At 41.4% G+C, this 25228-nt stretch overlaps 1 protein-coding gene across 1 annotated transcript; it reads left to right on the top strand.

Moving 5' to 3' along the window:
• The first annotated feature begins 20 nt into the window (after positions 1-20).
• Positions 21-24950, top strand: LOC122483698 (APAF1 interacting protein). Its single transcript, XM_043580927.1, has 7 exons — positions 21-305; positions 11239-11339; positions 17104-17152; positions 18246-18363; positions 19959-20094; positions 23391-23558; positions 24635-24950. Exons 1-7 carry the CDS (start codon positions 249-251, stop codon positions 24732-24734), a joined length of 729 nt encoding a protein of 242 aa, XP_043436862.1. The 5' UTR covers positions 21-248; the 3' UTR covers positions 24735-24950.
• Positions 24951-25228: the final 278 nt, after the last annotated feature.

Raw genomic sequence — 25228 nt, 5'->3', positions numbered from 1 at the left:
AAGAGGTTCTCCTAGTCCCGCCTCCAACCTCGTTGGCCCCGCCCCTCAGCCAGGAGGCCGCGCCTCTGGATCTACGGTCCGCGAGGTCCTCCAAGACCCGCCTTCCGCCTTTTGGACCCGCCCCCGAGCTGCCCTCAGCGCCGCCCGATTGCAGCGGTGGTCACGCCACAGACTGCTCTTAGCCCAGACCCACCTCGGTCCCGAAGCCGCTCAAAGATAGGAGGCCGTGGGTTCCCCTCATCAGGGCCATGTCGGGCTGTCACGCTCCGGAGGGAGACTGCTGCTCGCAGGGCTGCGGCGCTAAGGTAGGGGCGGGGCCGCGGGTGCCCTGTTTGCCCGGACTTGAGGCACAGGTGGCGTGCGGCGGCGGGAGCGGGGCGCCGACCTGGGGGGCCTGGGACCGGTGTGGACGCCGCCCCCGCTACCCGCCGCCCTGGCTCCGCAGGCCGATTCGAGGCCACGGCAGTCGCCGTTCCCGAGGCTGGGCTCCGATGACGGGCGCTGGGCGCCAAACGCTGAAAAAGGGAAAATAACGGAGGAGAGCGCTGCGCATCTTGAGTGTGTTTTGAAACAACTTACCGGGAATACAGGGCAAACGAGGCAACAGGAGGCACTGGAGTGGAAATGGAGCTAAGACTGCCCTCGAGCTTATTTTCTGCGCCCTGGCAATCAGCCCGACGTTTGGCAGGCAGTAGGCGCTCGGGAGACTGTGGCCAAACCGAGGCTGTGCTTCAGTAGCCCCCACTTTCCCTCTCGGCCTGCCTCAGTTTAGAGTGATTATGGGATGGTCATCCTTGAGCAGAAGTCAAAGGAAAATCCACCCTCGGGCTACATCTGCTTTTCATTCACTGGGTATACACCCCAACAGCTTTATGGAATACCTGTGTGCCCAGGGATACAGCGAGGATTAAGACAAATGGCCTGCGGTCTGGAGGAAAACTAGAGGAGTAAACAATTACAATACAATGAGAGAACCCCTGCTTAAGAGGCAGGGATAGCCCCCTAAAATTAGCCCCCTATTCCTCCTGTTCTTTCTTAGGACTGACTGAAGGCCCCAGTTAAAAAAGTCGTAACGTGGGAGATCTTATTGCGAAATACTTGTCAATCTTGTGGGAATACTCCCACAGCTTAGCAAAAGCTAAGCAAAGACAGCTTAGCAAAGACAACTGTGAGGATGGAATGCTGGACAGGAAAAATTGGATAGGAAGGGGGAAGATGTTGGATACAGGTCAGATGGCTAGGCAGGCGTGCGTGGAAACTGCAGAAAGCAACCTGTTAATAGAATCTCTGCTAAGGTGTTTCGATAGCATGTGTGTTCATGCCACCAGTAAGTGACCCTTGGTGAAATATTATCTAAAGGAGCATCAAAGAGAGCCTTTATCAAGGGATCTGAGAATAAACAAGACCTCTCAAACCAAACGTGGCCAACAGACAGCTGGGCCAACAGCTGTGTTTGCCTCACTTACTGTTCATAAGAAATATTAGCCAACCTTTCAAAATGCAGAGCACTTCAGGCTTCTGTTAAAACTTTGGTACATCTGATGGCATGGAGCTTGTATTCCTTCATGGGATCTGGGTTGAGCTGACTAGTGAGTACCACCTAAATGTGCTTGCCAGGCTACAGAGCTCCCCTGCCCACAACAGATTTGCATATGCACTTAAATAAACCACTTCCAGTAAGCTTCATTCGGTCCGTGAGCCACCAGTTCGTAAGCTCTGATACAGGACTTTCCTTAATGTAGGAGATGTGATCTTAATTCACAGTGTTTATTGGGCAAAGCACTATCTGGTAGGTATATATCAAGAGCATGTTCCCTGCTTTGTAGGCAGCTAAGCTTAGCTGGGAAATAAACCAAGAACTACTTCTATTTTTTAATTTTACCTTACATATCATAGTGTCCTATATATGTCAACCCTGAATAAATACTTGTTCTTTGCTGTTATTATAACACAAGGCCTTTCAATACCCTTCCCTTGACCTCATCAGTTCTGTACATCTTTACCCCTCCCCTCCACTCTAGCAACGCATTCCCATGGCCATGCCCTTCCCTGCTCCACCACTGCCCCTTCACCTCACACCTTTTTGGGGTGAAGGACTTTTCTTTTTTTACTCCGACACTTCTCTCTGTGTAGCCCCCATCACAGGATCTATCACACTGGATTACAAATAATTAATTGCCTTTACTTAAATGCCTCCCACGCAGACCCCCAAGGGATGGGGTTTGAGGGAGTGTCCCTCCACTACACACATTTGTGTCTCTACAAATATTATTGTGTCCTACTGCAGCTGGCTCCTGGACACCTCCTGGGAGCCCCCCCCCCCCCCAGGAGCTTTCCTTCACATTACCTGAAGTGACTATCCTCAGACCTCACCATCTCCTCTCATTCTTTCCCCCAAACCTGCTTTGAAGGTGACTTCGCCTCCAGAAACACAAAGAAAATGAAGCTGTTAGTTGTGAACATCTTAACTTCGATTTCTTCCTGTTCCCACCTACGTTATAATGTTAAGATTAAGAACAAGACATCTAGAATTTGACTGCCAGCGAAAATCTTGGTTCTGCCAGTTGCCACGTGGGCAATTGTGGATGCATTAATCTTTTTTTTACTTTCTTTTTTTTTTTTTTTTTTAGAGAGAGAGAGAGAGAGAGCAAGTGAATGGGGGAGGGACAGACAGAGAGAGGGAGACAGAAGATGAAGCAGGCTCCACGGGGACTGAATCCCACAAACCTGGCATCATGACCTGAGTCAAAATCAAGAATTGGACCTCCAACCAACTGAGCCACCCAAGTGCCTCAATCTTTCTTAGCATAATATAGCTATTATAAGGATTAAGTTGTATATATAAGCTTTTAGAATACTACCTGGCATAAAATAAGTATTCAATAAATATTAACTATTTTTGTTATTAATCGTATTATTACATATCTTCCTTACTTTTCTTCTTCCTCCTAAGATAAATATTTCCCGGGTCTAATTCCAGCTGCTCTGTCTCCACAAAGATTGACCTATTAGGCTTTTGCTTTCCTGTGGTGCTAATCTCTCCCCCTTCCCTAATTTTACCTTTTAGCATGAAAGGAAAACTGGTTATTTCAGAGTTTCCTTTACATGCTAAAACTCTGTTATTAACCAGTTTTCCCTTTGGTTTCCCTATCTGGCCCTTCATAGCCACACTATTGAAAGAGTCTTTAGAATTCTCTGCCTCTAAGTTTTATTCACTTCTTAACCCACTAAGATCTGGCTTCCACACCCAACCTATTAAAACAGTTCGTACTTGGGGCGCCTGGGTGGCGCAGTCGGTTAAGCGTCCGACTTCAGCCAGGTCACGATCTCACGGTCCGGGAGTTCGAGCCCCGCGTCGGGCTCTGGGCTGATGGCTCAGAGCCTGGAGCCTGTTTCCGATTCTGTGTCTCCCTCTCTCTCTGCCCCTCCCCCGTTCATGCTCTGTCTCTCTCTGTCCCAAAAATAAATAAACGTTGAAAAAAAAAAAAGTTTTTAAAAACAATTCGTACTTAAGGTTGACCTAATTTACAAAGATAGTCGGCCTAGCAAAAACCCAAAGTGAACCCATCGTTTTTGTGATCGCACCGAGCTGCATTCCTAGAGAAAATTACATAACTGCACTGAGCGGCCTCACTTCATATTCAAGATTTCAACCCCAAATTGACCCTTAACACTGCCCAACAACCATCCCATGTTTCCCGGGTACTTTACTGTCCCACTCCCTGAGAGGACTAGATTATACCTTTTATTATCTGTTCAAGCCTCTCATACCCCGTCCCCACATCGTTCCTCAGCTGATGGCTTTGTTTATACTTAAGAAAATAGAAGACACCGGATATGAACTTACTTGCCTTCCTACCACAAAACCTAGCGACCTGCTGAAACGGGAACCCACCTTCTCATTTTTCAAGATGGCGGAAGCCCAATCTCTCCTCTTGTGCACAGGATCTGCCTCCCCTCTCACATTCAGAAGTTGCTCCTGTCCCTCTCCCTGTCTCTCTTACTGTGAGTCAGCCCCCTCTCGGCCAGACTGTCCTCATCAGCATGGCTTCCAAGGCCCTGCGTGACCTGGCCCCTACAAGTTCATCTGCCTCTCTCAGCACTTTCCTTGTCAACACTCTGCTCCGGCCACCTGGCCTTCTTTCCATCAAATGTGGTAAGCACTGTCTCACTCCAGGGCCTTTACATCTGCTGTCTTCTCTGCCTGGAGTGCTTGCCGCACCCCAGACAAACCTTGTGTGTGCAAGCACATTCATTTATTACACACTGGTTGGTTGGTTGGTTTTTCACATTCTGTGGCCTTTAGGTTGTCAAGTGCTCAGAGAGGCTTTCCTTAACCACCTTATTCAAAATCAATCTCTGCTATGTTTCTCTTAAGTTCCTTGTTTTCCTTCTTCCTACTTATTTAAAAAAATATTTTTTTAATGTTTATATATTTTTGACAGAGAACATGAGCGGGGGAGGGGCAGAGAGAGAGAGGGAGACCTAGAATCTGAAGCAGGCTCCAGGCTGAGCTGTCAGCACAGAGCCCAACGCGGGGCTTGAACTCAGAGTGGAGATCCCGACCTGAGCCAAAGTTGGACGCTCAACCGACTGAGCCACCCAGGCGCCCCTCCTTCTTCCTACTTATTATAATTTATTCCTCTCTTTGCTCTTTTAAAACTACCCCCAGAATGTAAATTTCTTTAGGGCAGGGACTTTGTCAAGTGTTAGTGGCTGAATTGCCAGGAAATGCTTGGCATACTCCCACCATCCTTCATTGAGACCTGACTCACCCTTCCCTCCTCTGTGAAGCTTTGCCCGACTCCTGCTCCCTCCCACCGCTAGCTTCTTCCTCCCACCGGTAAGTGGCTTCCTTGGACTGCCCTGTATTATGTATTGCTTTGTCCTTTCGTAACTTCTACACTAGATTGTAAGCTTCTTGAGGGCAAGGGTTTTATCTTCCTCCTATTCATTTCTTCAGGGCCTACAGAAGTTTGCCAAATGAATGAATGAGAAGGCTCTATAATAAAAACCGAAAGGACAGGTACATAGAGCAAATGCTGTGGCATGGGATTAGAGGAAGGAGCGATCACTTCCTGCTGGGATGATGGCAGAAGGAATCACAGGGGAAGCGATAGGGGGCCTGGTGTTAACGCTGATAAGCAGGAGCCTGACAGAGTTGCAATAATTGAAAATCCACCACGAGCAATAACAGTGCAAAGAAAAAAAAGATGCACTTGGTTATAAAGAAAATATGTCTTAGTTAACTAGTGCTCTCCATAGCAAGTACCCCAAAACTTGGGCTTAAAACCCAAACACTGTCTGTCTCGCAGAGTTTGAGGATTAGGAGTCTAGGGGAGTTTGGCTCAAGGTTCTGGCTCAGGGTCTCTCCTAAGGTGGCAGACAAACTGTCCCCTGGAGCTACTGTCATCTCGAGGCCTGATGGCAGCTGGAGCTGCAGGCATGCCACAGTGTCGTTGGCGGGCCTCCATTTCTCACTGATTATTGTCCATACACCTCCAATTCTTCACTACACAGCCTTCTGCGTAGGCTGAGTACCCTCTCCATGTAGCCGCTGGCTTGCTCCCCCAGAGAGCAACCAAGACAGAAGCCATAGTGTCTTATATCCTAATCTCAGAAGTGACACGCTGTCAGTCCGTTGGCCACGCAGCCCTAGTACAATGTGAGAAGGGCCTACACCGCGGGGTGTGAATACCAGGAGGCAGAGATCACAAAGAGCCATCCTGGAGGCTGACTACAACTAAGTTGAATAGAACTGAGAGATTTGTATGAAAATGGACTGAAAGAAAACGGGCAAAAAGTAAAATTGGGGCAAGAAAGCAGAAGGACTTAAATAACAGACCAAGGAGGTGCACCTGAGCATTAAGTGATTGGAGGGATGGGGTGCAGTGATCAAAGCAGTATATTCTTTTAGTGCTCATGGGAGAGAGGAGGGTAAGCTAGAGAAGAGGGAGAGAAAGGAGAAATTGTAGGCAAGGAGACCAAATAGGGACAGATAACCGTATTCCTCCCCAAATGAGTCCTTGAAAGAGTTTTTACTCAACTGTTGCAAAATAAGAAAGTAAGGACAATCAAAAAGTGAATTTCACAAAATTAACACATTCGGTTTAAAGGACAACCTTTTATTTTGAGATGAACCTTCCTACTCTTTTCTTTATGTTAAAAATGTACTTTTTGGGCGTCGCCTGGGTGGCTCAGTTGGTTAAGTGTCCAACTCTCGGTTTCGGCTCAGGTTATGATCTCTTGGTTTCGTGAGTTCGAGCACTGCATCGGGCTCTGTGCTGGCATTGCGGAGCCTGCTTGGGATTCTCTCTCTGCCCCTCCTCCACTCACACTCTCTGTCTCTCTCAAAATAAATAAACTTAAAAAAAAATTAAATAAAATTTTAAAATGTACTTTCTTTTTTGAAAAAGGTGATAGTAGCTGGTTAAATGTAATTACCGTTATAACTTGGCAACCTTATGTCAGTCCCTAAAATTTAAACTACAGCAGCAACAACAAACCCTGGCTTAAAAAAAAATGTTTTTTTAATGTTTATTTATTTTTGAGAGACAGAGGAAGACAGGGCGTGAGTCAGGGAGTGACAGAGACAAAGGGAGACACAATCCAAATCGGGCTCCAGGCTCTGAGCTGTCAGCACAGAGCCTGATGTGAGGCTCCAACCCACAAACGGTGAGATCGTGACCGGAGCCGAAGTTGGACTCTCAACCGACTGAGCCACCCAGGTGCCCCTACAAACTCTGGTTTTGAAAATCAGAAGTCTGGAAATCACTGATCCAGATTATTAGCATAAGGAAACTGATACCCAGAAAGGGTCACAGACTTGCCTTAGGGCATTCAGCTAGTTGGGGGTCAAAGCTGAAGCAAGCCTCCACACCTTCTCATTTCTTTTTCTTTTTTTTTTTTTTTAATTTTTTTTTTCAACATTTATTTATTTTTGGGACAGAGAGAGACAGAGCATGAACCGGGGAGGGGCAGAGAGAGAGGGAGACACAGAATCGGAAACAGGCTCCAGGCTCCGAGCCATCAGCCCAGAGCCTGACACGGGGCTCGAACTCACCGACCGCGAGATCGTGACCTGGCTGAAGTCAGACGCTTAACCGACTGCGCCACCCAGGCGCCCCTCACACCTTCTCATTTCTTCCAGTCAGTGCCTAACTGGCGTGAAAAAGAGTTTGTAAGTGTGGTGAAAGTGGAAGGGAGAGAAATAGCGTCAGTGGAGGTAAAGTTGCAAAGAAAGCCAGTACGCACGGAGAGGAGAAGGAGATGTGCAGAGAGAAAGCCCAGAGACTGAAAAAATGCCGACAACTTGGCTGTGTCTGAATCCAGTCCCTCCCTTGGGCCAGTGTCAAGAATTTTGAAAGACTGAAATGAGCAGAAAAGATCACTAGGTGTCACGGGCTATCTTTGAGCTATTGTGCAACTCTGTAATTATAGAATCTGACAGTCATGCAGATGATTACTGACCCTAGAAATGCAGGCTGCATTCTGGACATTCAGTTCGTTGCTGCCTGGTGGATATTGTCCGGTTTTTCCTCATTTATAAATCCAGAATTCCTAATTACTTATATGGGTGATGTTTTGCCTTCTCTTTGGACACAGCAGTATCATGTTTCTGGTTCCCTCACTAGCTGATGGGTTAAATAATATATTTGACACGTGTTTATTTTATATTTGTTTTGAGAGTCCCCCAGGCAAACCTCTGTCCAAGCAGTACCTCTCTTATGCTTCAATTGAAAGAAAAGGTGGGGGAGGGGAGTAGAATCCTTGTTGGCTGTGAGCAAGTGTTTCAGTGACAGTGAAACTGATTTCCATAAAATAACGGGACTGAAAAATCGGAAAAATTCAGTATTGCTTCAAAAACTTTTTAGGCTTTAATGTTTTTGCTATATACAAAATACTGTTAAATGTTTCTCCCTCACACTATAGGACCTCTACTGTCAGAAGTTGATTGCAATCTATCTTCAGTTATGTGTTTCAAAATTCTTACAAACCCAGACATAATAGTAACAGATAAGTAATATTATTGACATTCAGGGGAGAAGTAAATATTAACTAAGCTTGTCAATTCTTAGTGAAATATACATTCTGATACTTACTTTCTTACCATCCTGAACAATTTAGATGATTGCATTTTTACCAAATATATCTGTTAGTTCCCACTGCTACAACTTCCTAAAATTGAAATTTTGTGGGTATGAACAAATGAATGAAACTTTATGAACAGGAACGGCCTTATCATGGTTATCACTGTAGTATGAAGCTGGCTAGTTGCTACAATAACTCAGGACTGGAAGACAAAAGGGGAAGGGGAGACCCATAATAACAGACTATTTTCTATAATGTTTGCAACTTTCTGTGCAAATGGATGGTTTTAAGGATTGGAAAACTGTAGGAGTTTTCTCCTTATCTGTTCTTTAATATATAATTAAAATATCATTTGTATCACTAAAAAAGAAAATGGCAAATTCTACAAGGCATGGATAATTCTGGCTAGATTTTGTAGGGACAGATATAAGGAAAACCAACACAGCTTTATTATTAGTTTCAATTCCAGAATTTTTAGCACTTTAAATGGGAGGGAGGTAAAACTTCCAATTATAAAATAGATAAGTCATAGGGATGAAAAGTACAGCATAGGGAATATAGTCAATAATGTAATAACACTGTATGGTGACAGATGGTAACTGCATTTACTGTGGCGAGCATTGCCTAAATTGTCAGAGTTTATTGTACATCGAAAAAACTAACATAACATCGAAAAAAATGGGAGGGGGCGCCTGGGTGGCGCAGTCGGTTAAGCGTCCGACTTCAGCCAGGTCACGATCTCGCGGTCCGTGAGTTCGAGCCCCGCGTCGGGCGCTGGGCTGATGGCTCAGAGCCTGGAGCCTGTTTCTGATTCTGTGTCTCCCTCTCTCTCTCTGACCCTCCCCCGTTCATGCTCTGTCTCTCTCTGTCCCAAAAATAAATAAACGTTGAAAAAAATGGGAGGGAAACTAACATTGTCACACATTGTCCTAGATGCTTTATCTCCATTTTTTCTCATTTTTAAAAAAACTTACTCACTCCATACCTGGAAGCCTGTAGCACTGTATCTCTTTTTACTCCTCATAATATTCTCACTTTGTAGATTAGTAAACCGAAACCCATAGTCATATAAGCAATAAATAGTGTAACGAAGGTTTGACTTTATGTCCGTTAACTCCTAAGCCTGTGTTGAGTCAGAACTTTAAAAAATTTTAACATTCCCGTGTTCTTAATTTTACATTTTGAAGTCTACTCCATCAAACTATTATTTATGATAAAATACAAAGTGTATGTAAAATATTAACAGTGAATCGGGGAAAACACTATAATTTCAGAAAGCCAGTGAAGTAGCTAAAAATTTGGTGTGCTCGAGAGTCAGCCCTCTCTGGGCCCAAAGGTATTTCTCCCCTTTATCCAGTGCCAAGATTTATACAGGCAAGCTTCCCAGCTGTGCTTTTGTGCACAGAGGGTCTATTTCTTGTTTACCCTTACCTGGGGGGTATAACCTCTTATCTGGTTTCAAGCCTATGGAGGGATTTTCTATTAGGCACCCCATTCTGAGCACACCCTAGGGTTTATTTCGTGTTTCTGACAGCTTGCATAGCTATCAAAATTGAAGGTCAAGCTCACCAGAGATCTGCAAATACCTTCAGGGAAATGGCTTCAGAGCTTCCCTCCGGGGTAGACTCACTCTGGTTTCTTTTTTTTTAACAACTATTTTTTTTTTTTGATGTTTATTTATTCTGAGAGAGAGAGAGCTTGCACAAGCAGGAGAGGGGCAGAGAGGGGAGAGAGAATCCCAGGCAGGCTCCCCGCTGTCAGTATACAGCCCAATGTGGGGCTCAATTTCACGAATCATGAGATCGTGACCTGAGCCGAAATCAAGAGTTGGATGCTTAACTGACTGAGCCACCCAGGAGCCCCCACCCTGGTTTCTTTTATGGCCACTGTGAAGCCTTCTTTACTTTTTTGCTAGCTCAGCAATTTAATTTGAAATTTTGTTTTAAACTTTATTCAGGAAAAAAAAAATTACTCAACATTTTCAGTTGTTTCAAGGTTAAAGTTAGATTTCATACTGCCAGAAATGGAATTCATTGCATTTTTCATTATTGTTTTGGGTTTTATTAACTTTAACTTTAAAAAATGGGGAAACATGTTTTTTTATTCCTAAAGAAGTAATCATTAGACTTAATAAAAATAAGCTCTTACTTTAACTAGATTTATTGTGCTGATCACTTACAATATATACAGATACCTACACTTTATGTTATCCACTTGAAACTAATATAATGCTATATGTCAATTATGCTTCAATAAAAATACATGAATAAAAGCTCTGTGTTCATCCCAGCATATATACATTTGTTCCTATACACACATATCTTCATACAAATGGGCCCAGAAAGTATTACTTGTGATTGCTTCTGAGTGAGTCCTTTTTATGTTCTTTCCTTGACTTTATATTCCATAGTGAGTATATATTGATTTTGTAATAAGCAAAAACAATGTAATCACTATGGAGAAAAGACATTTTAGAATAAAAATAAAATCAGACCACACAGAATATGAACAAATAGCTGTCATATGTATATCATGACTTAATAAGATGTTTTGTGTAATGAAATTTGCTGGACAGACCAAAACATGTTCCTTTCAGCACTAAATTCTATTTTATTTCAGCCATTGCAGTAGGTGCTTTGCATTATATACTGGGCATTTCCCCACCTTGTTCTTATAGCCTATTCCATAGTGTTGGACTATATGGCCCTATCCTGAATAATTCCAGGTTGCCAAATAACATAGATCCACTTTCTAAACATCAAAAACAAATTATGGGGGCACCTGAGTGGCTCAGTCAGTTAAGTGTCTGACTTCAGCTCACGTCATGACCTCATAACTCGTGGGTTCGAGCCCCACATCGGGCTCCGTGCTGACAGCTCAGAGCATGGAGCCTGCTTTGGATTCTGTGTCTCCCTCTCTTCTGCCCCTCCCCAGCTCACACTCTGTCTCTCTCTCTCCTTCAAAAATAAACATTGAAAAAAAAAGTTTTATAACAACTTTAAAAAACAAAGTATGTTTTGTAATAGTTTTCTCCCTCATGGTACCCTCTCTATAGTAGATTTTCTTGGCTTCTTAGCAAAGATGTCAGCTAGAAAAGTCACCCAATAATATAATGTCTGTTTGAAAAATCCTTATCTTCTTTTTAAGGACAAGGAACATCCAAGATACCTGATCCCAGAGCTTTGCAAACAGTTTTACCACTTGGGCTGGGTCACTGGGACTGGAGGAGGAATTAGCTTGAAACATGGGTAAGTGTCTGCCTGATGTCATTTCTGAGCATTCTCCACGTAAGTAGCCCATGAAGAGCCTAATATGTGTTATGTACAAAGAACAACGGGTACTCAGTTTTATGTGATAGTGAAAGTATCTAGTTTCTAAGTGGAGAAATGAGTATTTGCGTAACTGAATGACAACTGTGTAGAAGTTGTACATACAATAAATACCTAAGGATTTAAGAGTCACAATTTCTAAACAGAATAATTTGGGCCCCGGTCTTTGGAGTCCCAAAGTTAAATTGCACACTGCCAAGTATGTTTCTATGTCTGGAATTAGAAAGGGTCCCTTCTTGGGAATGCAAGCTGGCGCAGCCACTCTGGAAAACAGTATGGAGGTTCCTCAAAAAACTAAAACTAGAACTACCCTACGACCCAGGAATTGCACTACTAGGCATTTATCCAAGGGATACAGGTGTGCTGTTTCGAAGGGACACATGCACCCCCAAGTTTATAGCAGCACTATCAACAATAGCCAAAGTATGGAAAGAGCCCAGATGTCCATCGATGGATGAATGGATAAAGAAAATGTGGTATATATATACAATGGAGTATTACTCGGCAATCAAAAAGAATGAAATCTTGCCATTTGCAACTACGTGGATGGAACTGGAGGGTATGATGCTAAGTGAAATTAGTCAGTCCGAGAAAGACAAATATCATATGACTTCACTCATATGAGGACTTTAAGAGACAAAACAGATGAACATAAGGGAAGGGAAACAAAAATAATATAAAAACAGGAAGGAGGACAAAACATAAGAGACTCATAAATATGGAGAACAGAGGGTTACTGGAGGGATTGTGGGAGGGGGGATGGGGTAATGGGTAAGGGGAACTAAGGAATCTACTCCTGAAATCATTGTTGCACTATATATATACTAACTAATTTGGATGTAAATTTAAAAAAATTAAAAATTAAATTTAAAAAAAAAGAAAGAAAGGGTCCTTTCTAGGTAAGCAGGATTTGTTTCAAGGGTTCAGATACATATTTTAAGGTCACTTAAACACAGATTATGAACCATCAAAAGTACTAAAAATTACATTTTATTAAGTCAAAAGACGACATTATGCCTTTCTAAGTGCATCATGTATTATCATTCATGGATAGCACCTGCTGGTCTTTGTTGCTCACAAGATAAAACAAGAATGAGTTAAAACTCATTCTTTCAAGTGTTTCTGGAATAGGATGAATGTTTTTTTTCTCCTGAACTCTTTTAGGAATAGTACTGTCCGGAGGCTGAATGTTAAACGGAGTAACTTGATTTCTTTCTTTATCCTAATTCACTTTCTTTAACAAAATTGAATTAATGTAACATTTATATACTATCGACTCTATATAGTAATACCGCCAAGGGGGCTGCATTTCGTAGAAAGGAATGGAATGGAAAATGTAATCAGAATGCTTAGAACAAAAGAGATTTTTCGGTCTACTACAGGATGATGCCAGTGAAATTTCATCTACTTCAAATTACCGAGTAACTCATGGAATAGTAATCGAACTGTGGGCAACGTCAGTAGGGACCCAGCTGTCACAGTTCCATGTATAGGGATGCACGCAGTCTGGAAACGTCATGTTCCTCATGGTGCATCGCACATCCATCCGTGCCTCCTCTCTGTCAACCCAGTGCTCCATCAATCCAATCCAGCATTTGGCAGGTTTTCAGATTATTTTGCCAAAGCTTTCAAGTTGACTGGTCAGAGCAAAGTCCTAAGATAATGACATTTGTCACTAAGATGATGACATTTGTCACTGTTGTTTCATTTATCCATTTAGTTGAGTTCCCAATAACTTGGTTTCTCAGCTGTATGTATAATAAATCCTATTCTAAACATTGCCTTTAGTTAACTGCTTTTTATTTGCATATGCAGAAATATATGTATGTACAAATATGTACAAAATACTTCTATCAAACTGAGTTCAAATAACCATTTGTGAAGTGGCTCTTTAAATAAATGGCAGTGATGGGGCACCTGGGTGGCTCTGTCAGTTGTATTTGACTCTTGAATTTTGGCTCAGGTCATGATCTCATGGTTCCTGAGATCCATGCTGTCAGCGTGGAGCCTGCTTGGGATTCCCTTTCCCCCTCTCCCTCTGCCCCTCCCCTGCTCGCTTGCTCTCTCTCCCTCACTCTTTGTCTCAAAACAAAGAAACATTAAAAAAAATGGCAAAGTGAAAATGGAATGCAAATCTCAAAAGTAAATTTATTTATCATAAAGACATAAAAGACTATGTTCTTTCTAGAAGAAGTTTACTAACCCATGCACTGAAAATGTGTGTGGTCACCCTAAAACACTCACGGGGCACCTTTTAAAATTAAATGGTTTTTACAGCACTACAATCAATTTATGGGGACATTGCGTCATAAGCGAAAATGTTTGGTCCTTGGTTAGGTTCTTAATGGGTGAGGAGCTCCTCCTGGAGGTCACGGGTGGAAACAGCCCCAATTTTATGGCATTGTTTGGAATGTTATTAAACGTGTGCTTTGCAAAATAAGATGGGTAATTTGTAGTAAAATGTTGGATTTTTTTTCCTAGTATTTAAATGACTTCATAAACCCACATCATTAACTATCTGCTATGTTATTCTCATGTTATAGGTGAAAGTTTGGTTTTCTTTGATGCTTAAAGCAAATAAATTTGGAATGAAGGACAAACCCAATAGATTATGTTTGGAGATATAAAATTATTTACTGATTCCAAGGTTTGGCTGATACCATTTTAGATTATACTACTTGTGTGTGGTACCAAAAGATGTGTATAAAAGACAGCTTAAGATACATATGAGAGTTAAATCAGAAGGAGGAAATAGAAGAGCAAGAAAATGACAGTAATCGAAGCAATTCCAAGACACTCAACAGCCATTGTATTTAGGTTGGGGCACCACCATTCACATTTAGCATTTCCTGTTTTTTGTTTTTTGTTTTGTTTGTTTTTTTGTTTTTTTGTTTTTTTAATTTTTTTTTTTTTTAACATTTATTTATTTTTGGGACAGAGAGAGACAGAACATGAACGGGGGAGGGGCAGAGAGCGAGGGAGACACAGAATGGGAAACAGGCTCCAGGCTCTGAGCCATCAGCCCAGAGCCTGACGCGGGGCTCGAACTCACGGACCGCGAGATCGTGACCTGGCTGAAGTCGGACGCTTAACCGACTGCGCCACCCAGGCGCCCCTGTTTTTTGTTTTTTAATTTTTTTTAATGTTTTTATTAATTTATTTTTGAGACAGAGAGAGACAGAGCATGAGCAAGGGAGGGACAGAGAGAGAGGGAGACACAGAATCTGAAGCAGGCTCCAGGCTCTGAGCTGACAGCACAGAGCCCGACGTGGGGCTCGAACTCACGGAGTGTGAGATCATGACCTGAGCTGGAGTTGGACGCTCAACCGACTGAGCCATCCAGGTGCCCCGCATTTCCTGTTTTCATGGTGTGATATTGAAACGTGTCAGAGACACCAGTCCTATTCATGCTATTAAAATTAAATTTGATAAACCTGTAGTGTAGACAAGATATGTGAGGTATATTATGATTTAAATTTAAAAAAAAATTTTTTTTTGAGAGACCACAAATGGCAGGGGCAGACAGAGGGGGACAGAGGATCCAAAACAGGCTCTGAGCTACAGCAGTGAGCCCAATGGGAGGCTTGAACTCAGGAACCACGAGATCATGACCTGAGCCAAAGTCAGATGCTCAACCGAACCACCCAGGTGCCCCTAGATTTAAATTTTTTTAAATAGCTAGGCAGTAAATAAAAACAGACGCAACTGAACATAGATGTATTTTGAACTCTTGAATTTTGTTTCCCTCCTTATGGAATAGTGAAAGAGCAGGCAGTACCAAGAAATAAATTTCAAAACTTAATACTTCAGATGCAAAATGCTTTTTGTTTGTGGCTTACGGCACCAAGTAAATACTTCCCTTTTAGTCTTTGGCACATTTCCCTCCTAAAATAAAGGCTCTCGGGGCGCCTGGACGGCTCATCAGTTAAGTGTCCAACTCTGGATTTTGGCTCAGGTCATGACCTCAGGGTCCTGAGATCAGGCTCTGTGCTGGGCATGGAACCTGCTTAAGGTTCTCTCTCCCTCTCCCCCTCCCCCACGCTCTCTCTCAAAAATAAAATAGAGTTTCTATCATCTTTACATTTTTATCCAGGTACCTCCTTCTTTGTAGATGTAAGTATATATTTTTTCTAAAACATATTTAGCTAATCTTTTAATTACCCAAAGTTGATCAGTTTTGTTTTCACAAAGGGAGCAATAAAAACAGAATCCGATTACGAAATCACTTGAATAAACAGAATACCCTGGATTTTCCCACTTTGTAGATGGAGTGTATTTACTGACAGGCTGTTTTAAACTTTATTTGGGTCTGTTCCCAGGACTGCATACATTTCTCCCCACACAAGAAGACTTACCCTACAAGTCCACTGACTATATATCACACATGAGTATAGAATTTCTTCCATGTTACATAAGGAAAGGAGATTTGGATCCCCGGTATTTGCAAAGAACTCTTTCTAACGGTATGATCCCTCTGATTCCACTGGTTCCAGAGGAGTGCCACTCTGTTTTCTTATGTCGTGGGTTTTTTTTTAATGCAACAAAGCTCTAAAGCGAGCTATTTCATGAAAACAACTGAATGTAGCTTACTGTGGTTTGGATTTCACTCCCATTGCCAGACATTTCTTTTCCAGATCTTAGTTTACCAAGTGGACCCTTAAAGGAACTTTCATTTTTGTCAGTTACAAGTCTACGGGTTTATTAATAACTGGATTGATGGCTTGACTCAATATAGGCCATCATCCTCATTTTCCACCGGGAACCAGTGTCCCTACATCCATGGCTCAGCGGCAGAAGCTGGAGCATTCAGGTGCTGGTATTTCTTTCAATCGCATGTATGTGGCAGCTCTTTACTGCCTTCTGGGAGCCACTGAAACTGACAAAGGAGACAAAGGACCTTTGTTGAGGCTGGAGAGAATTTAGAGAAGATTTTGAAATTAATTTCCCAAATTTGAGAGTACTTTGTGACAAATGGTACATTATAGCATCTCCCCTAGCACAACATTCTATAACAGACACATCTCCAGATGGAACCGTGCCTTTTATCCGTATTTTTAACTTTCCACAGTTGTTTCAGCACTATTACCAAATAGTTTCACAAGAAAGATGTGCTTTTCAAATAGGAAGCATATATTCCACCCAAAAAGTAGCTTAATGTTAATGCTGTAATTTAATAAGGTGTCCAGCAGGGGTCCCTGAACTTCATGTTTTATAAGCAGAGCGTTTCAAGCACCAAAATTAAACTTGATCCCTTGCGAGACAGAGATCATCTGCTCATGAGCATATCTTCCCCTGATTGGATTTTGTAATAACTGTTCCACATTTAATGAGATAAACGGCAATCTCATGCTTAAAGATGCCAAAGACTTGTTTTATTTCCCATAACCAGATAAAAATCTGGTTACCATTGATTTTGCACTGTAAACAGAAATAAAGAAATATATATGAAAACTGTCAACATTTTACTGCATCACCAGCATTACGTGTGTAATGTAATTACAGTGCATTAGTAATTTGTTATTCTTTCTATACAGCACACATCAGTAATTAATTCAAGCAGCTTTCTGTGTGATTTGATTTATAAAGAATATTGATGATTGGACTGTAAGAATACACTTGCCTTTGTTCAAAAGCAGAACGGTAGAGTTAAATACATACCAATTTCTACATTTTGTGTTACCAGCGATGAGATCTACATTGCTCCTTCAGGAGTGCAAAAGGAACGGATCCAGGTATGTTGAAGGTTCCTTCTTGACCCCAAAGCTCTTTTCTTCTCTACCTGACTGTTATTGTTTTGTGAAATGGAATTAATTTTAAACGAAGTTTTGAGGGGGGGGGGGTTATATTGACAATTTAAACGAATAATCAATAAACATTTCTTAAGTAACTAGTAAATTTTTTTTTTAAGGTGAACCTCCATGCAACTAATATTTTTGAATTGTCATTCATCCTCTAGAGGGCACAAGCGAATGGCACAATCTTAAGTCCTGCTACAAAGCGATTATAATTTTGCAGCATTATAACACTGTCTTTATCAGGCTGGTAGGGTGATCACATTGATGGTCTCGATGGACCAAACTGGCTCATACTAAACAATAGCAAAGCTATTCCAATCTAAGTTATAAAACTTTATGTCAGATTTTTGAGAAGTCTCATTCCATATTAATGCTGGAGTGCTGAAAATTTAAACATAACACTTAACTCCTAAGGCATAATCCTTCATTAGTAAAACATTTATATTGTAGTTTGTAAGAAACCCTGGCAAATGAAAGTCACAAGTCAGAAGTATGCATGCACTACTAGGAAAAATCTGTGGATCTGCTTAATTACTTCAACTTTAAGAATAATATACCTTACTGAGATTAACATGTCTGAGTACCAGTTCCCTTTCTCAGGAGATAAGAAAATTCTACTCTATATTTTTCCTCCTATGATGACATATGAAGAAAAAACCGTAACCCCCATCTTCGAGTGATGATTTCTTTGTAGAGTTTCTCTGAAATATAGTTGTGAAATGACAGGGGAAAGCCAAGAAGCTAAGTTGATGAAGTATCATTACATGCATATGAAATTTTCCATATCAATTGTTTCTTCAAATTCTAAAGGAAGAATTGCAGCTCTCTTGAGAATATTTTTATCAGTAGAAAACAGTTTTTATTTCTCAAAATGGCGAAAACATTTTGGAAGAGAAACAATTATATGAATATTTAAAAGATGGGTCAAATATGCATACATACATCTTAGCACACGCACACCAGAAAGGGGACACTTCTCATTGATATCGTATAAGCCTTTTTTTTCTTCTCTGCCCCCCTCTACAAACAGCCTGAAGACATGTTTGTTTGTGACATCAATGAGCAGGACATAAGTGGACCTCTGCCGCAGAAGAAGCTTAAAAAAAGCCAGTGCACTCCTCTTTTCATGAATGCCTACACAATGAGAGGTAGGCAGAAAATGTATTCACCATAAAGAACTATTTGCTACACAGTAGGTTTTCTAAATAATTGTAAGTATTGTGGTAGTTAGCATTTCTCGAACACCTACTGTGTTAATTATGTTAACACCTTCAGTGCTCACATCAGCCCACGTGGAAGGCCCACTGTGACTCCATTTTGTATTCGAGAGGACAGAGGCTCTGGGAGATTTTCCTAAAATAAATAGCTAGTGAGTACTGGGGCCAGAATTCCAACCCAGTATGACTCCACTAGATTGTCAGGTTGACTGACAACACTGTATTTACAATCAGATGCCTACTTCTAGTGTAGAGGTCTACCTCTGGGAACTTGTAGAAGGTAAGTAAGATTACAAGTGAGGGAAAATTGTGGCCTTTACTTTTAGTGGGAATAGTGCTGTCTCTCTCTCTCTCTCTCTCTCTCTTTCTCTTTTTTTTTAGTGTACCATATGATAAAAGTAGGAGTCTTATTTCAATTCCCAGAATTTGTGATAGCAAACCAGTCTGGAAAGGTTGAGCCTAGAGGACGGTGTGAAAATAGAAAATTATACCTGAAACACCAGAGCAATAAAGTCATTACAACCATGCTTTTTATAGCCCCTGAATGAAATCTGTTCTGAGCATGGTCTCATGCTGTGTTCTGTTCCCGGACACTGTCAGCTGCTCCCGACAGCGTAAAATCTCAGGAACAGATGCTAACAGCATGAAACATCTCTCCCAGCATAAAGCGAAATAAACTTCCAATTGCAAAAATAGCCATTACTGAATTTTATAGCATACAAATCCTTTTTTTAGGTAAATCCATTACACTGTACCTTAAAACCCTGCAACCCCGATGCCACCGAGACATGGCCCGCACTCTGAAGCCTAACTCCATGATTAAGGGTCACCATGACCGTAGTTTAAATCCAAGTGCCACCACTGCTATCTGCGAACCGCAGACAAGTGATTTAACATCTCTGAACCCCTGTTTCCTTGACCATTAAGTCGGGGGGATAGAATTGACATCTCTGGTTGTTGTGGGGGACTCAAGATCAAGAGATCGCACATAATGGGGATTTGCCCAGTGCCTGGCACAGAGGAACTCCTAATTCAATGGGAATATTGGACTATGATCTCCATGATTATTCTAGTTACACTTCAGACCATCTAAAAGCTATTTCTTAAGCATGTGTATTGTGCATTGCCCTGATGCTGATAAAGTTTAAATGCTTTTTGCAGCTTTGCAGCTTCTGTTAGTATTTCTCTCTTCCTACCTCCATCCCTCCCCTCCTGTCTACTGCCAACTTATTATTCCATGCCAAGAAAAACAAGGTCATCATCATATACAAATAAATGTATGTGATGAAATATATATGATATGTGATATATAGTATATATATATATATATATATATATATATATATATATAACATATATACTATATATCACATATCATATATATTATATATATATACTATATATCACATATATACTATATATCTATCTATATATATATAGATACTATATATCATATATCATATATATATTTTTAAAGGTATCATTTTGTGTTCCCTGAGTATGTGACTTTCTTCTCCCTCCTCCAGGAGCAGGTGCAGTGATTCATACCCACTCAAAAGCAGCTGTCATGGCCACCCTTCTCTTTCCAGGACGAGAGTTTAAAATTACACATCAAGAGATGATAAAAGGAATAAGGAAATGTACTTCGGGAGGGTATTACAGGTATTTTTTTCTATTTTTGCCTAAGTAATTTCAAAAGTATTTTTTCTGTCTTTTGATAAAGAGGCTACTGATCTTTTTTATGCCTTTAATGAGATGTCGTGGGATCTGTGTTAAGTAATACCCCACTTAATATTACACTTCTGTTCTCAGTGACACAAATCAGACGCCACCCTTCCTCCTCCCCACCACCACCCCAGCCTTGGTAAATTATTAGCAACATGAATAATGAAACCGTTTGTCAGAGTTAAGTGGAAAACCCTTGGCTGAGCTTTCTATAGAGATGGAAAGATTATGTTCCTGTATGGAAGCACCCTGGGAGCGTGGTCCCCTCACCTTCATTTTGTCTCCAGGAAGCTTCAGCCCTGACTGAAGCTTCATCTTGATTTAATTTAGTATGTCTAGGGGAGCCTGTGTCGGTTAAACATCTGACTTCGGCTCAGGTCATGATCTTGCAATTCGAGAGTTCAAGACCCGTGTCGGGCTCTGGGCTGAGTCTATATCTCCCTCTCTCTGTGCCCCGCCCCTGCTCGCACTCTGTCTCTCTCTCTCTCTCTCTCTCAAAAATAAATAAACGTTAAAATGTATTTAACATTAAATAAATGAGTTCAAGCCCCACATCGGGCTCTGTGCCGACAGCTCAGAGCCTGGAGCCTGCTTTGGACGTGTGTCTCCCTCTCTCTCTGCCTCTCCCCTGCTCATGCTCTGTCTCTCTCTCGTGCTCTCAAAAATAAAAAAAAATAATAAATTAAAACAAATTTTTAATTTTTTCAAATTTAGTACTTCTAGAATATTCTCATATTTACGATTATTTCAGTTAAGTAGATCTATGTATTTTTATAATTTTTCAGTATGGAAAGTGGCATAGATGGTATAGAATGGAGGCCTTCTAGATAAAATCAACCAAATCCACCAGCCCACCAAAATGTTCGCCAATCTAGAATACAGGGATGGGAAGAAACGCGTTCTCAGTGTTCAGGTACAAGCTAAGCATTTCATTTGAATGTGCTGGCATTCTTATTCCTGAGCTGCTTAATTTGCCAAAGGGCCTGATCCTACCTTACCTTGCTTAGAGGAAATGGGTGCCAGTTTTTCTAAAGTGTTCTTAACAGCAGTATCTTATTGTTAATCCACGTAGTAGAATCCAAGTACATGTTTAAACTGGTGTGCTGGGAACTTAATATGACTTGATTTTAGTTACTATTTATTGTATGCCTACAGCATTACTCAGCACTGCAGAATATCTATTTACAAAAGTGAAATGTTTAAATTATGAAAGTGTACATACTAAGGAAAGGATAGCCCCACATTGCCTTTCCATGCTGGGTCTCCAAGGAGAGGCATTGTGTGTGCTATTAATTTCAGCAGCGTTTGGTTGCTTTGGTGAAGAAATAAAAGCAGGTGAGACGGAGGCGTGAAAGGGCGGGTCGAGGGACAGCAGAGAGCCTTCTGGAATTCTGTGAGAAAAAGAATGGCCCGAATCAAGACATGCCACTTTTTATGCATCGTAACATACACGCTTTATAGATCACTTGAAACGTTTCTGATTTTACAGAATACAAACCTTTTTGAAATGTCTTTTGCAATTCTATTTGATCCTGGCTGGGAAGTCAGTAACAGCTCAGGAGACAGTGATCTTTCTTCAGAATTTGGGGAGAATCCTAAGAGTCCAGTTTTCAAAAGAAGGGGCAGTGAAGGCTGGACGAAGGAACAAAGGAGGGTTTTGATACTCTGTATTTTTTAAGTCCAGCTTGAAAAACAAAAACTTTCAAATACACACCTAATTCTCCTCAGGGGAGGTTACCGTATGTATGTACGTATGGTTGTCCTTCCTTCCGGCAGCAACACGAGTGGCCTGTGGCAGAGTGAAAAAAGCACACTGTTTAGAGGTCAGAGGACCATATTGGCTCTGTTCCTCATTTGACTCAGAAGGAATAGTGTTCAGTGTGTAAAGTGGGTGGCTTGCGTTGAATTTCAGGTCTCATTTTGCTGTGATATTATTTTACTCAGGAAAAGATGTCTGACTTTTCAGTGTATGCTAGAGGAAAATATATGTTTGTGATTCTCTTGGCCAACATTAGGAAAGATCTGGGGAGCGTCTGGCTGGCTCAGTCCGTTAAACGTCTGACTTCGGCTCAGGTCATCAACTCGCATTTTGTGAGTTCGAGCCCCATGTCAGGGGCTCAGAACCTGGACCCTGCTTCGGATTCTGTCTCCCTCTCTCTCTGCCCCTCCCCTGCTTGCACTGTGTCTCTCTCTCTCAAAAATAAGTAAAGATTAAAAAAAAAAAAAAGAAAGATTTGGGGCTAGCAATTCATTCTTTCCATATTTAAGAATATCCTTCAATCACCTCTATTTCACTTAAGTGAAATAATAAACATCTCCATAATGCTGCTGGTAGTGGTTGGCCAGGCTGTTTATCACGTGACAGCTCCTTAGCCTATACCTGCCCTAAAGTAGCAATTTTTGGTAAAACTTTACTTAGAACTTCTTTTGTTGTTGTTAAGTTTGGCCATTATAGCGGTAGTGACAAAGGAGATGTTCCTTTAACAAGGGAAGAGAAATTGATGTAAAAGGGAAAACATGTCCGAGTTTGACTGGGTATAAATGACCTCAGAGAGAGACTTAATTTTGCCAGTATCTAAGTTATTTGCGTAAATATTATTACATGAACAGAAAGGAAATGGATATTCTGATTTTATCACATGTATTTACTGAACACAGGTGGAAGTAAAAGACGTTCTAATGCCACAGACTTGAGAATGTTCTGAAAGGACTATCACACCTTTAATAGTTATTTCCAGAAGGTTCTTGCTAACCCAGTACTATAAACCACACCCGTATATATTTATTTGCCTGAGACACTTTGAGGTCTTGCAGAGATAAAATAAAATGATTTTGTATCTTTGGAAAATCCATACTTAATAAGTAGTTCAACGGTTAATCCTTTCTATGTTTCTGGTTCTCGGATCTATCGTTTCTCATCTCCTACTAAAAATACTATGATTGTCTCTGCCTCAAGGAAATACTTGTATGATCTTGATAATTTCTTTGTTAGGTTTTGGTATCCTATACAAATTTCTGCCACTTAGAATAATACCTGCCAAATTCCCAAGGCGTCTTTTGATACAGCTCTCTATGCAAGATATACAGAATAACATGCAAAATCTTGTTCCCAACGTGGAGTGGCTTTCAGATACAAAGAGAATGTCTAGTTGGTCTGTGAAAAAAATTGTAAATTTTACATATGAATACCTTTATTTGCTTTAGCGGGAAAAATGGCTTGTTTTGTCCCATAGGTATGATGATATGTTAGTGGTACCCATTATTGAGAATACACCTGAGGAGAAAGACCTCAAAGAACGAATGGCTCGCGCGATAAATGAATACCCAGACTCCTGCGCGGTCCTGGTCAGGCGTCATGGAGTGTACGTCTGGGGAGAAACCTGGGAGCAGGCCAAAACCATGTAAGTATCCATCAAAGGGCATTTGGGACAAGTCACTATACTCCAGATGTGAAGAGGGAATGAAGTGTGTTTTATGATTTGAAAGGAAGTACGACTTTTTTGTGTGTTACTGGTCAAAGCGGTTTAAATTTAAGTCATCTGGGGGCGCCTGGGTGGCTCAGTCGGTTAAGCGTCCAACTTCGGCTCAGGTCATGATCTCGCGGTTCGTGAGTTCAAGCCCCGTGCCGGGCTCTGTGCTGACAGCTCGGAGCCCGGAGCCTGCTTTGGATTCTGTGTCTCCCTCTTGCTCTGCCCCTCCCCTGCTCATGCTCTGTCTCTCTCTCTGTCTCAAAAATGAATAAAAACAGGGGCACCTGGGTGGCTTGGTCGGTTAAGCATCCGACTTCGGCTCAGGTCATGATCTCACGGTCCGTGAGTTCGAGCCCCGTGTCAGGCTCTGTGCTGACCGCTCAGAGCCTGGAGCCTGTTTCAGATTCTGTGTCTCCCTCTCTCTCTGCCCCTCCCCTGTTCATGCTCTGTCTCTCTCTGTCTCAAAAATAAATAAACGTTAAAAAAAATTTTTTTTTAAATGAATAAAAACAGTTAAGAAGATTTAAATGTAAGTCTGTTATTTCTAGATACTTGATTTGCATTATGTATTCATTTATTACAAAATATTTATTGGACAAGCTGTTATTTGGCGAGACACTATGCACTTGATACAAAGGAGAAGGAAACAGCTCTTTTTCTCCCAAGTGTAAGGCCAGAAGGGAGAATAAGGCTAACCCAAGTTAATAATGATTTGCTACATTTATTTCAAAAAGTGACACGGAGTAAAGAATTTAAATTTATGTAAGTAGTATATTTTAAACTCCCTTTTATTTCCTGAGATGCATGTAATATGGTTGCATGATTCAAAATGATTCCTTTCCATGTTTTAATAATGCTGGGGGCAAAATGAGAAAAATCTGGCGTGGAATTGAGAAAAAAAACAATGCACTAGGGAGCCGGCTTAGCCTGATGGAGAGGAGAAATGTGGGAGGGCTGGAGAACTCTCTTTCACTCAGAGCTTCCGTTTTTTGCTTTCTCTTTTCTAGGTGTGAGTGTTACGACTATTTGTTTGACGTGGCCGTGTCCATGAAGAAAGTGGGCCTGGATCCTACACAGCTTCCGGTTGGAGAAAATGGAATTGTATAAGCCAAGTGAAAATGTAATTCTGTACACCAAGCCTATCTTGATTATTATGCAAATGAAACTTGATTATTCTTTTTAATGAATTGAACCTTCCCATGATACTATTAAGTCACTAAACACTGAAGATGGTCACCCTGAATCTACTTCTGACGTTGGACGATATTTGCTTATATTCTTGGAATTTTAAATGGCAATGCGGTGGAATAAAGAATTTTATAACGAAGGGTTTTTTTTTTTATGCTTACTTTTAAATCCTTAACAGCAAAATATCCTCGCTTAAATTAATTCCTTTTTTTTAATAAATTTTTTTTTTCAACGTTTATTTATTTTTTGGGGGACAGAGAGAGACAGAGCATGAACGGGGGAGGGGCAGAGAGACTGGGAGACACAGAATCGGAAACAGGCTCCAGGCTCCGAGCCATCCGCCCAGAGCCTGACGCGGGGCTCGAACTCCCGGACCGCGAGATCGTGACCTGGCTGAAGTCGGACGCTTAACC

This window comes from Prionailurus bengalensis, chromosome D1 (genome assembly GCF_016509475.1).
Source record: "Prionailurus bengalensis isolate Pbe53 chromosome D1, Fcat_Pben_1.1_paternal_pri, whole genome shotgun sequence".
NCBI lineage: Eukaryota > Metazoa > Chordata > Mammalia > Carnivora > Felidae > Prionailurus > Prionailurus bengalensis.
The sequence above is the reverse complement of the archived record's forward strand: the minus strand, read 5'-3'. Positions and strand labels throughout refer to the sequence as shown.